This window comes from Phocoena sinus, chromosome 18, assembly GCF_008692025.1.
Source record: "Phocoena sinus isolate mPhoSin1 chromosome 18, mPhoSin1.pri, whole genome shotgun sequence".
NCBI lineage: Eukaryota > Metazoa > Chordata > Mammalia > Artiodactyla > Phocoenidae > Phocoena > Phocoena sinus.
The window spans coordinates 8,629,608-8,643,710 of NC_045780.1; the positions used below are offsets into that span (position 1 = coordinate 8,629,608).

The window sequence follows — 14,103 nt, forward strand, 5'->3', positions numbered from 1 at the left end:
TTTTTGCGGTACGCCGGCCTCTCACTGCCGTGGCCTCTCCCGTTGCGGAGCAACAGGCTCCGGACGCGCAGGCTCAGCGGCCATGGCTCACGGGCCCAGCCGCTCCGCGGCATGTGGGATCTTCCCAGACCGGGGCACGAACCCGTGTCCCCTGCATCGGCAGGCGGACTCTCAACCACTGCGCCACCCACTTTTTACAGTATTCTTTTAGGAAAAGGATCATGAGAACTAGCTGCCCCAAAATAGTATGTTTTTCTGTGTCACAGCACAAACCCACATGTCAGTATCTCACCACGGTTCTTGTATTTGAAGGTTCAGTAACGTCATTAGAGCCCATACCCGCCTGGAGTCGAGATACAGCAATAGCTCTGGAGGATCGTACGACGAGGATAAAAGTAAGTACCAACAGGCTGGGGCGGGGGGTCAGATGGAAGGCAAAGGGTTGGAGAATAGAAAATGAGTATTTTGATTAGTCTTGTTCTAACCACTAAAAAGGGGCCCATAAGTATTAAGTAACTACTTAATCCAACTATGTAGATGGGCAAGTCAGCCTCTTAAAAGTAAAAAGAAGCCAAGCAGTGCATGAATCAAAGCTGTTAAAACTTCAAGCTACTACCTAAAGACATATTTTTGTATTCTTGGCCCTTTTCCTTGGTAATGCAGTTGGGGAAAGGCTAGTAAGAAATGGTCTCATGAGAAAACAAAGGTTTCCATTCAATTTATTGACCTGTCTTGGGAGTGGATTTAACCTTTAAGCCTTGTGAGTCAGCTCACCCAGGATAGATTTGTTTTCACATTGAATATCTCAACGGCACAGTCTCAGTGGCCAAGTGAAAACCTTGCCAGACTGGGAGATAAAATTATCACAGAAATTTCATTGTACCTTGGGACGTTGGAAAAACCAAAAAGGTCAATGCACTCATTAATTTTGTTTAAGCCCTGGACAGGTTGTGTAGATACTCAGAAGGTGATGGGTATTACTTGTTCACAAGTTACAGAAATTCTGGAACCAAAGAACACTCCCAGTGACATTTAGGTATGCTAAGGAAATCGGTAAACTATCTGGTAGAACTTATTTGTCTATTTTGGTGGAAATCGTAATATGATATGTCATGAGTTAGGTTCATTTTGTAAGTCAGTGCACTGGGCCTTTGTAGTGGTTGTTTTGAGTTGTTTTGTTCTTATGGGAAATGTGCAGAGCGGGGTAAGAGCTTAGCAGTTCTAATGACACCACATTTCAGTTGCCCTTACTTTACTCCTTAATGCAGATATAGATAGGCAATTCTCCACCATTCAAAATACCAATTGGAGGAATGTCTAAAATCCATATATATTGCCATACTTGGGTTAAGTTTTAACTATGTCCCTATAAAACCTTTTTCTAGAAAGGTCAGTATGAGATTGGGGGGGAAAAACAAAAAAGCTATTTGCATTTTCCCTCCTTTCTGTGCCCCATCAAGGGGCTCTGCCATCCAGACACCAAACAGTTGAATCTAGGCAGGACCAGATTTTATAGATGAGGAGAGCAGTACTGGAGGAATGGAGTTGTTGGTTCAAGAAAAGTCATCGCTATGCAATATTTGGTGACACAGAATTTGAGGACAGAAAAACTGAATCATGAAAAGGTTAGGCAGTCAAATCCTGACTCCCCCAGAATGTGACGGGCATGATATAACAAAGCAAAGCACTCTGTGACTGTGGATTTTACATTAGGGATATTGTCGCACTTTGGCCAGTTGACTCCTTCAAAGTATATCTCTTTGTTCTGGGTATGGGACCCAGAATTCGGTAGAAAACGCCGTAACACAGTAACAATCATTTTGAAAATACATCTTCAGAGCCCTCTGGTATTAAAACTTCATATTCCTTATGAATTTTAAAATGGTGAATTTCAGGGGATAATTATAACAAAGTAAGCTAACAGTTGTGTCGTTATACAAACTCAGATCACTGACTTTAGGGACAAAAAGAAAAAGTAATAGAAGTGTTTATAAAGGGAAGGAAAGACTACTGTGAATGCAGATAAGGTATAAAGAGTAGTCTAGTATTATCATTATGGCCTCTGTTTTACCCAGAAATGTTTATAAATTTGTCATACCAGCATAAACAGCATTTTAATGGGAAATTTTGGGTACAGAACTTGAATTTAATTGAGTCAGGTGTCAGTAATATTCTTCACAAGGTTACTAATATTAGCTAGGGAAATTGGAGTTCACAGTAAAGTAGTTTGGGTGCTGAGAGCTCAAATCTTCAATTCCTCATTGAAAGAGAAAATGGAATCAAGCTTCTCAAACAGATCCTCATAACAGAAAGTACATAAACTATATGCTAAGATCCTTTCCCAGGCATTCAAGTACTAGAACTTGACTTTGGCTGTCTTGGATGAAGCAGTGTGTCTAATAAGGCACGCATACCCTCAGGACTTTGGTAACTGGGTCCTCCCAGATGCATGTTTGGTTCCAGCTACCCGATGATGGATAGAGTATGCCACGAGAGAAGCAAAGGTTAGCAGGCTCAATTCCAAAACCTTATGGCCAGGCGTCTGGTATATGTTAAGGGCAGTTACTTCCTCCCTGAATTCCTGAGGGTATCAGCAAGGGTGAGAAGAGTGAGAAGGGATCAGGAGAGACCTCGTGGCCCAGGGCTTCATGGTCTGGGTTACCCAAAAATAAGGATGATGTGTACCTCCTAAGTGTATTTTTTATTAAAAAACCATACCACCTTGAGTAAAATGGACAAGCAAACTGATTTAGACCCGGTCTATAAAGCAGTTTTCTACCAGCGTTATGTAAGCTTTTTTTTTTTTTTCCAGAACTACTTAACATATCTGGATTATTTTCCAAGGCCATATGCTAATGTCTGTAACCCCACAATAAGGATACAGCTAGTTAAGATGGATAGCAGCTGAGTCCTAGCAGTTTAGGCCTAACTGTAGAAAATCAGTTTTAGGTCAGCTTCATCCCTCGCAGCACATTTTTGCTGACTGGATATATATCTGAGAACATAAGAAACGAAAAACAGCATGTCCTTTCCTAACAGAAATCTCACAAGTTTGGTGTTTTTTTTTTTAATTCTTCGGTGTTCTCCCATTTCTGCTCCCCGTTCTAGTTGTGTAGAGTAACTAATTGTTTAGAAGTGCATTTTGCAACTAACTCACCTGGACAGCTATTCAAGGAGGTAGTTTGCCGAGAGTGAGGCACGCGGTAGGTAGTTTACCGAGTGGACTAAGCTGAGTGACTATTATACCTGCTTAAAATCTTTTCTGGGCTAAAAATGTGGCACATTCATGGCACAGAGTGACGGGTTTCTAGTTGCTCATTTGCTTGTGTGTTAGAAAGAGTCAGGAGTCACTTTCTGAGGTGACTCCTGGTCTTAACCCCTGGAGACTCCCTCAGCCCACATCCCAGGAGAAGTGGGCTGTGCTTGGTTCTAGTCTCTGTGTGGGTTTGGAGCCTCAGTTTTCGCCATAGGAGGGCATCCCCTCCATCAGCTCTGCTAACTGTTAAGGCCAGCGTCCTGCACTGGACCAGTGGCATTGAATCAGCTACCTCTCACTACCTTCAAAAGCGCAACCAAGGGCTTCCCTGGTGGCGCAGTGGTTGAGAGTCCGCCTGCCGACGCGGGGAACACAGGTTCGTGCCCCGGTCTGGGAGGATCCCACATGCCGCGGAGCGGCTGGGCCCATGAGCCATGGCCGCTGAGCCTGCGCGTCCGGAGCCTGTGCTCCACAACGGGAGAGGCCACAGCAGTGAGAGGCCTGCGTACCGCAAAACAAACAAACAAACAAACAAAAAAAACTATATTTTGGAGAAACTGCCTAACGATGTTATAAAAACATCCTTCCTCTTCATACACTAAAGTCTATCCCAGGATTAAGCCAGCTTGTCTGAAGCCGTATGCGTTGATCATATCACGTGGCCCCAAGTGCAGTGGCTTGTCTTGAATGCCACTGGCCTGGGTTGAGAGCAGTATAAAAAATAACTCCATGAAATTTGTTGCTGTGCTTACTTTAAAAATATTTTGTTGAGGAAGTTCATTAATTCATTCAAAATATATATGTACTGATCTCCTACGACGTGCCAGATACTGCTCTGTGTACTAGGAGCAAAATAGAGAAAGTCCCGCTCTCAGGGAGCTTGTGTTAGAGGCAGAGGAGGGGGAAGCCGTCAGCGCTGGGGAATCGGTGCCGCAGGGGAACTGAAGCAGAGAGAGGGAGAGAAAGTGATTGGGGATGGGGTGGATTTTAAATGGAGTGGTCACAGAAATCCTCTGCGATAAAGTGGTACTTGGGCAGAGACTTGCATGAAGTAAAGGAGTGAGCCATGCGGCCATCTGGGGAAGAACACTGCAGCTGGGGGGTGGACGGTAGGTGGACGGCGCCTGGTACGGTCACAGAACAGCAAGAGAGCCAGGGTGACTGGCGTGCAGTGAGCACAGGGGACAGCAGAAGGAGATAAGCCAAGAAACAGGAGAAAGATCTTGTCAGGCCTCAAAGGCCCTGATGGGGCTGCTGGATTTCGTTTTGAGTGTTAAGGGGAACTACTGGCCAGTGGTAAGCAGAGGAAGGGACTCTGAATGAACTTCTGTTTTAAAAGGAGGACTCTGCCTGCTCTGCAGAGAACAGACTATAGAGGGGCAAAGAGGGAAGCAGGGAGAGATGGTGGGAGCTTAGCCTAGGATAGTAGTGATGGAGGTGGTCGTATCCTAGATTTGTGATGAGGTAGAGCTCACTGAGTAATGTGGATGGTACCAAATTACTTAACCTTAGTGTCCCCTTGATAAAATAGGGATAATAGGTGCCCGTCATTGGGTTATTAATATGTGAGATGCATAGACCAGTACCTGGCATAAAGTAAGCACTCACTATGCTAGTTCAAACGTTGTTATTTTAATTATTACTGTCACCACCATCATATCATCATGATTAGAAGTTGGATATGAGGTGTAAGGGAGAAGTCAGGGAGGACTCCAAGGCTCCTGTCCTGAGCGAACTGGAAATAAGGAATCGCATTTTACTGAGATGGAGGAGATCAGAGAAAGAGCGAGTTGTCACAGTGATGGGAATTCACGTGATGTAATGTTTTTCTTTTTGTGTATCTATATTTTCATATTTTTAATCACTCTATAATGAATCACCATAAATTAGATATCCAAGAAACAAAGGAATGAAAGAAACTTAATCAAGTAATTCCAACCCATTTGATCATATAATTTCATGCTCACCAAATGGAATGGTTAGAGAGTTATTTTTACAAGCATGAATTTGTAAGTTTCTAAAAAGTCAAGTAGGGAAAATAAAAGCCTCCTCTCCCTGAAACTAAAGCATGCTTGTGTTTCTCACTCTGTAGATGACCCAATTTCTCCCTATACTGGCTGGCTGTTGACTATTACAGAGACCAAACAGCCACAGCCCTTACCCATGCCTTGTACTGGAGGATGCTGGGCCCCCCTGGTGGACTACCTTCCAGAGACCATCACTCCCCGGGGGCCGCTCCATAGGTGAGTAGCATGTACAGGTAGAAGGAAATGATCACTTAACTTTGAATGGACTTTTCTTCCTATGAAAAGAGGGAAAGGTATTCCAGGTCCCATCAAATGAAATGACCTTTGAAATCAGAGGGAACCTGCTGACCTGATCTGCAGCTGTCAGCATATTGGCAGAGTCTGGTCAGCCATTAACCAGGGTGCAAAGCTGCCTTGTAGCCCTCTGAATTTTTCCTTGATGTCACCTTGGTATGGGTATTCGTTCCGTTATGCTTTTTAGATTGTGAGCAGCTTGAAGAGAGAGCCCTTGTCTTGTTTCTCTTCATTCCTCAGCTCTTATTGCCTAGTAACTAGTAGAATCCCCATTATGTGAATTAGCTCAACTGAAGTTTCTTCTCCTCATAGAGCTCTGTGCTGTGTCAGAAGTTAAACTCCATTTCCCTGGAATAAGGGCCTTACATAATTCTTCAACAAGGTTTACGAGTTGGATGTAATTGTGACCTAATGATCTATCAGTGTGTTTTCATCCTCTTCAGAAGTTGCATTAATTTCATCATTTCATTGATTAGGTGCAATATTGCTGTCATTTTTATGACTGAGATGGTGGTGGATCACAGTGTAAGAGAAGACTGGGCTCTTCATCTCCCATTGCTACTCCATGCTGTCTTCTTAGGTAAGACTGGAACCAAGAGGAATTCTAGCCAATAGGGTCCAAAACCTACGGAAGTCACCCATAGAGCTTTCCTTTTACATGGACATCCTGCTTTTCCTCATTTCCAAAATATCTAGTCCTTCCGTTTTTCACTGTCTTTCTGTGACATCTCTAAAATTCTAGTTGATCAGTCATTGTTTAAAATTGTACTATCACTACAATGTAGAGCAGTACCTTGCCAGTGCTATTTCTATAAAGATATCCAAAACAGGTTGGGCCTCTTTGTGGGTCTTTGGTTCGACGTGATACATTTTAAGCCATGAGACACAGTCGATGCACAGAGAGAAAGAATGTAGAGCGTGGAGGGCCAAGCACTGAGATTTAAAAATACTCAAGTTGTAGAGCAAAAAAATGGGAAGAGGAACCAGCCAGGCAGGGAGACTCAAAAGTTCAGTTAGAGAGAGAGAGAGAGAAAATTAGAATCTTTCAGTAACAGGGAGATCCAGGGGAGAGAACATCTCAGGAAAGAGGAATGCTAAGCATGTCAGATGCTATGGAGAGGTCAAGAAAAGCCCGTCTATCAGTGCTTTATGAGAACATTTGATTTAAGGAATAAAACATTTTATTTTGCCTAGGACCAGCTTCTTTACGTCGGTAACACAAACAATAACAAAGAAAACTAAACATTCTTTTAACATGTTCCTCCTGGGTATCTTGGAATCTTTACTATCCCTGGAATCTAAACGAGCTGAAGATTTGTTTATGCTAAGAGATTCCACCGTTTTCTTCCAGGTTTGGACCATTACCGGCCTGAAGTCTTTGAACACAGCAAAAAGTTGCTTCTTCACCTCTTGATCGCCCTCTCTTGCAACAGCAATTTCCATGCAATTGCTTCCGTGCTCCTGCAGACTCGAGAGATGGGTGAAGCCAAGACTCTAACAGTGCAGCCAGCTTACCAACCCGAGTATCTCTACACAGGTAACAAAAGAAGGAGTGGCCGGGAACCTGAGACAGAGTCGCAAGTATGAGGATAACTCGAGGTGTCACTGGAGCCCGCATTAACTTCTCGGGTGCTATTACCCACCCCCCAGCTTTCTAAGTGGTAAATGACAGGGCTATAAGTATGCACCATTTCACTTGATGTGAACTTACCTCACAGAATCTTTCTTCATTAGTAAATATTTTCCAATATACTTTCTACATTGTTATGATGATTGCTGTTTTCATTAAATATGTTCCTATTGGTACACTGAAAATTAAAATGTCCATTGACCAAGGGCATGAGTCTAGAACACCCGTGGAGGAAGATGCAGAAAAAAGTGACCATCTCCATCACCTCAAGAGCAGGCGTCACCAAGGTGCCAGATGTTTCACTGTGTACCTTCTAGTTCCCTTGAAGGAATCTATTAAATGACTGACTTTTTTCTGGAAGGCACCGTTAGTGGAAGTCTATTAAAAATCATTGCTGTTTTGAAACCAAAAATTTCTTCTTAGAAATGAGGACAGAAAGCATTAGCCGAGTCAAAGAAATGACCCCGTTGTGTCCAAGCTACTCATGAAAACTCTCCCAAAAGGGTTGACCAGCAGTTCTCATTGAGAACCAGAACATTTTAAAATATCTTAAAATGGTGATGAACTGACAGAGTTCTGGGGCTACTTTTCTTTACCTCGTTATTTTGTACATCGCATTGGCACTGGATATGGGCTGGCATTTCATAAGTCACCACGTACTTCTCTCATTACCTTGAAAAGGAAGGACCTTTTATGCACTCCTGTCCTGGGCCCTGTCCTGTCTTCTGACAGACGTTGCATATTTCTCTGGAAAACAAATCTGAAGTCACTAACTCTGAAATGTAAGGACTTACTGATCTCAGTTTAAGCTCTTTATTTTGAACCAAGCTACACCTAATTGAAAGTAATCCATCAATAGCCTCTCAGAGACACAAAACTCTCTTTACTGTAGGCGATGCTTAAGTAAAAGATTCTGAAGACTGGCTGTTCTAGCTCCCCAAGGTAGGGATGTATTCCGTTAAGCACATGGCCTTAGAATGAGAAAATTGTAATCTCTGAATGCGTCAGTTTTGTATTCACTATACCACTGATGTGGCATAAAATGGTTTAGAGTGGGGATTTACAAAACCAAAGCGAACACGATATACCGTAGGCAAGACCTTGTAAGGTGATTGAAGCTGTATATAGTACACATGGACTAGGTGTACCAAAACTTTGAAAAGTGTCTTCTTTTTATAAACATTTGTTAAATATTTATTGAACACCCAGTTTCAACTACAGTTGCTTTCAAATCCATACTAAAAACCTATGTGATAAAAATTGTCTTCATCTTATTATAATAGGCAACTGGGGTACAGGGAAGTTACATGACTCCCTGAGATTACACATTAAATGGCAGAGATAATACTCAGACCCAGGGCTTCTTACTCATAACTTAATATATCTGTCAGACACACCAGAACTATGTACTTTTTATAATTATTAAGTAGGAGAAAAGGAATGGTCGTGTGTATACATTTTCAAACCCACAACCTACCCAGAGATGTAGAATGCTACTTATACCATATTTATTTTGCCTACCTTGAGACATATTTTATTAAAATATATTAATATACACACAGTATTCACAATTCTGGGTGCATTTACTCAAAACATTATGTATAATCTACTTATCGCTGGTTAGTGTTGATATCGTCAAAAATGGTATCATTTCACATATTTAAGTTGTCTATTACCCAAGAATAATTTACTAACAGCACAGTTAGGTGCACATGCTTAGAGGAACTATTCATCAGCCTGTGCACGTGTGTGAGAATGCACACGCAGACACACACACACGCTTCTTTTGTAGAAAGCGTCAATTAAAACACCAGAGTAGAAAATAGCAGATCGCCCTCTGTTACCAAATGCACTCTCGTTTACACAGCAGTGCAATTAATCCGTAAGCAGGGAAAGAGTGTCAGTCTTATTTAATCATAGCCATAGCCAAAATGAAGCGTTTTTCCCCCCCAAAATTAAATAACTACACACTTCTTTATGCGCACCTCCTGACCTCATTAAGTGCCCGGCCTGCAAGTTCCACCTTGACCTTGTCTTCCGCCAGGTGGCTTTGACTTCCTGAGAGAGGACCAGTCCTCCCCGGTGCCAGACTCGGGGCTGAGCTCCAGTTCCACCTCCTCCAGTATCAGTCTGGGAGACAGCAGTGGGAACCTCCCGCAGATGACCCAAGAGGTTGAAGATGTGGACGCAGCTGCTGAAACAGACGAGAAGGCAAACAAGCTCATTGAGTTTCTGACCACCAGGTAATGAGGGGTCAGGAGATGGGCTGCTGTTTTCAGGTCAGTCTTTTGGAAAAGGGACATCACTTTAAAACCACAGATAGAAAAGCAAGCCTGGAGTTCTAGCAAAGTCTTCTTTCTTCTAAATTGTGTCTGCTGGAGTCTGTGTACAAGGCAGACACTGGTAGGCATTGTCACAGTTGAGAGGCAAGGAGATTTTGTGCATAAAGACCCTGCAGCAGGTGGAGGCGGGAGAAGTAGCTCCCAGAGGCGAGCGTGACTTTCACCATCTATTGGAGCTGCCAGGATCTGGGAGTTGAGACTTGGCAAAGAACATCACTCTGGAAAGCAAAGATATTAGCCACGGTCAACCCAGTGGCAGCTGCAGAGAGGACAGCTGTCTGCTCCTGTAGTCCAAGGAGTCATTTCTAAATGGAATTCAGAAACTAGAAACAGTAAGGATGCATGATAGGAAAGCGATCAAACTAATAATAAATCAAAATCGAGAAAAACTGCGAGCGATCCTGTTTTTTGCAGGTCTTCTGGCTCTTCTAAGGAACAATTTAACTTGGAAGGCTTCCAAATCTCTAGACCCCTGAGGTCCAGTATTTGTATAAACGCATGCTTACCTGTGACCTGGGGCATGCTGACCTTCCGCAGTGAGTTAAGTCCTGGAAGTCTAGTCTATATAAATATTTGTTATCTAGTATCTCACATGATTTTTCTTTATTCAATTAATGCATCAAGTAAAGCAAAAAATGAAGAGAGAGCATTTTTTTTTCGATGAATGGTTTAGAGTATTGTGTGCACTCAACTCAGAATTTAACGTACAGGAAGCTCAGGGAGGGGCTGGTGGTGCCTCCATACTGGGTACCTCAGAGACCTGACTGGTTTGTGGAGAAGAAAGATACTGTCACCACTCACTGCTGTCAGTGTTTGGAAGGGTGTTCTCTAAAATTCTCACCCCTGGATCCGTCCCATTCTTACTGTAGAAAACCAAATAGACAACAGAGGTTGTATCTTCAAGTTGGTGCTACAGTATTTGGCAACCTAATGATGTGATCCTGATACAAGCATTATCTCTGCAGATCCTAAGACATAGAAATTGAGTCTGTGTCTAAATCTATATTTAACATATTATATCATTTTGTTTAACAAACACATAGCGCCTACTATGTGCTAAATAAACACTGTCCTGGTGAATTGAGAGGTTTTAATTTTGTGGGTAAAACATAAGAAAAAGTGTGTCTCCATCAATTCGCTAGTTCTGTTTTGAGTATGCTCTTACGCTTTAGAAGACTGAAATTTACCACCAAATTAATATGTAAAAATTTTAAAAATGTATGTGGTACCTTTGGAGTTAGAACTGTGTATATGGTTTTAAAAATGCAAAACGATAGTTACATTTTTGACATTTTGTGTGTTTTGTTGAAGGGCATATGGTCCACTTTGGTGCCATGAGGACATCACACCCAAAAATCAGAATTCAAAGAGTGCTGAACAGCTCACTAATTTTCTACGTCATGTTGTATCCGTGTTTAGAGATTCCAAATCAGGTACTTCATCCTGTTTCTCCAAATCCCACTTTCAGCATTTTTCTATAATGGAGCTCATTCTCCCCATATAACCACACACTGTGTATGTATTTGTGTGTGTGTGTGTGTGTGTGTGTGTGTGTGTGTGTGTGTAAAATCCTGCATTCGGAAGCAATAGCAAAGGAATAGTCGTAGAGGATATTGAAGCTTTTTCAGATGTGCCTCAGTGATAGTTAATGTCACATATACTGATACTTGCATTATGCTCTATCAAATAATTTCCCCAATGTCTCTGTTCTCCTTGCTTCATTTACCTTACTAGAATTAAACTGTGCCTATATTAATTTTATTTAAAGAAGGCCATGAGAGAGAAGTCGTAGTCACTGACTGTCAGACTCAACTGTGAAAACTGTCAGCCTTGCAAACTGTTTTTTTTTAAAAAAAGAATTTTGTGATAAAATGTTTTCGGCTTTAAAAGTATTTGCTGGCAAGTCCTGTGCCAGTGACCACTCAACATTCTGAACACAGTCCGAGTCTAATTTAGACAGTAGTACCATCACAACATTTAAGCCCTTAGCTGCATTCCATTCAGATTCAGCTTGGCCTGGGCTGATATGTGTGTGAAATTTAAATTTGGTTCCTCAGCACGCTACAGCAGCTATCCCTGCCTTTTTTCACACAGCAGGCTGGCCACAGTAGATAGGGCTCACCACCTCTCCCGGCTGCTCTGTTAATTAGCACATTTCACAGTTTGAAACATTCCAGATTCGCCACATCTCTTTCCATTATCAGAGGATACTTACTAAAAACCAAAAAATACTGTTAAACTGAAATGGGAAAGTTGTTCTAGGAATAGGATTGCCATTTCTTGTTTTGAGTTTCCCCTTTGGAATTTCTTTGAAATATTAAGACTGCTTTTATTGGTATTTCCCCCACTTAAACGTCACTTAATAGCCTAAAGGAAGAAATTTATGATGTGAACTCTTCATTTGTGGAACACTCTTGATTGTGTGAAGATACTAAAAATGAGAAAACGTATGAGTACCTTATATAGCATATTCTCAGACGGTATTTCAGGCTGCTTAGAATATTGTATGTCTTTTCACATCTTGCACGAGACACTTTTACCCACCTCAGTTTCCTTGTACATTGCTACTTTCTGCCTGTTTCCAATCTAGCACAATAAGATGTGTTCCTGGAAACACTTGTATTAGTCAGGGTAGCATAGCTGCTATAACAAATAACCCCCAAAGCTCAGAGACCTGACACAAGAGGCCGTTTCTGGACCACATAACAGTTCTATGTGGACATTTGGGAGACAGCCTTCCACCTGCTGCTTCAGGGACCCTCTGCCCTGTGGCCCTGTCATCCCCTAGGCTCGGAGGTCTCAGCCCTCTGTGTCCGTGGGGCAGGTGAAGGAAGAGAGTGTGTGGAGGATTGCTCGGGAGGAGTTTACATGCTAGCTTTGCATGTGACGTCCGGTGCTTCTTCCTACGTTCCACTGGCCAGAACTCAGGCACGAGGTCACGCCTGATTTCCAGGAAGGCTGGGAAATGTACAATCAGTGTGTAACAGGGAGTAAAGGAAACCTTTTTCTTTTCTCTGCCACCCATGAAATAGCTTTTCCCAAAGGACATCGTCTTAGTGGTGGTGGGACGGGGGAGGATTCTGCCATCCTACTAGTACAGTTCCAGCAGTATGATTTCAGTAAGCTTTTGTTCATTGCCAGGGGACCTAACCCCCATATATTAAATGGCTTACGTAGAAAAATATGTTTTGAAAAGCAAAATAAAGATGTAAAAAACTATCTTGAAACATCCATTCATATGGGTTTAATCCTGTATTTACTGCCCTGAATGTGTCTAAGTCCATTTTCCAGGACGCTTTGTTGACTCTGCAGGAACATTTTCTTATATGGTCTTACGTGTCTCTGGGGTGAGACAGCCAAGCAGCAGCTAACAACAGTAACACTGAATTATCCCTCCTGGTCTCATTCGTGAGACAATCGAATGTGCCACAGAGCCTCTAGACCACGGAGACAGCTCAAGTCGGTGTTTTCATCATGTCCTGTGACTCTCGTAACCTGATTTTCTCCCTGTAAAGAGGCACAGCAGGTGTAGGGGTTAGTGGCCCAGTATTCAGTCATGGACTTTCCCTTCTGCTTTCATTTCTGTCTGATCACATGGTTTCCTGAGGACTGAGATTACCTTCATGCTGGTGGAAGAACAAATATTCAGGCGAAAGTTTAAATGATGCCTGCCTTCTCTGCAGTGCCTACACCTCCATATCTGCATGTTTATGGACTCTTCTGAAGAGCAAAGACTTTGGCCGAGGCCTTGGCTATGCTTCGCTTTCCTCTGCATACACAAGTCCTCCAGAAACTTGTTTCTAACAAATTCTCGTATGAAAACAGGAGTGAAAGTATTCTGTGTAAAAAGTACAGAAGAACAATGTCAAACAGTAGCAGTGTAATAGATAATAATACACTTGTGAGCACATATTATGTATCAGAGACAGTACTAAGCCCTTTTTAAGTTGTTTGATTTTTCACGACCCCTCTGAGGTAAATGCTGCTATCCACAAGGGAAAGACGAGGAAGCAGGCTCGCAGAGAATTAGCTTCTTTCCCAGAGTCCCAAATCCCCCATTCAAAACTAGGACCACCTTGCTCCAAAGCTTCTGACTGTACTCCACTATGCCTCCTTAAGACTGATTCAGATTTGGGTTTTATTTTAAAATGGTTAATTTTTAAATAAGTAGCACCAGGAGGTAGCGCTGTGCAGCTAGCCTGTTGTAAACGTGCGGATAACTGGTGTCCAAACCGGCTGACCTGCTCCCACCCCTGTGCCCTAGGTTTCCACCTGGAGCAGCAGCTGAGTGAAGTTGCTCTGCAGACAGCCCTCGCCAGCTCTTCCAGACACTATGCCGGCCGGTCCTTCCAGATATTCCGGGCCCTCAAACAGCCACTGTCAGCACACGCCTTGTCGGACCTTCTCTCGAGGCTGGTGGAGGTGATTGGAGAGCATGGAGATGAGATTCAGGTACGGAAGGAAAGTCCAGGAACTCACCCTTCTCTCAGCTCAGAGATGGGGTGTTAATAACTTTCTTTGAGCTTTCTTCCTCTCGCCAAGTATCCCAGCCAT

At 42.7% G+C, this 14,103-nt stretch overlaps 1 protein-coding gene across 6 annotated transcripts in view; it reads left to right on the top strand.

Moving 5' to 3' along the window:
• The window catches only part of FRY (FRY microtubule binding protein), a 423,367-nt gene that overhangs the window by 351,273 nt on the left and 57,991 nt on the right, over positions 1-14,103 (top strand). For all 6 annotated transcript variants that reach the window (XM_032611303.1, XM_032611301.1, XM_032611304.1 and 3 more), the window contains 7 exons: positions 313-395; positions 5,349-5,499; positions 6,054-6,157; positions 6,929-7,114; positions 9,252-9,450; positions 10,861-10,982; positions 13,814-14,001. In XM_032611303.1, the coding sequence (XP_032467194.1) occupies positions 313-395; positions 5,349-5,499; positions 6,054-6,157; positions 6,929-7,114; positions 9,252-9,450; positions 10,861-10,982; positions 13,814-14,001 (1,033 nt within the window). The remainder of the gene's footprint in view (positions 1-312; positions 396-5,348; positions 5,500-6,053; positions 6,158-6,928; positions 7,115-9,251; positions 9,451-10,860; positions 10,983-13,813; positions 14,002-14,103) is intronic.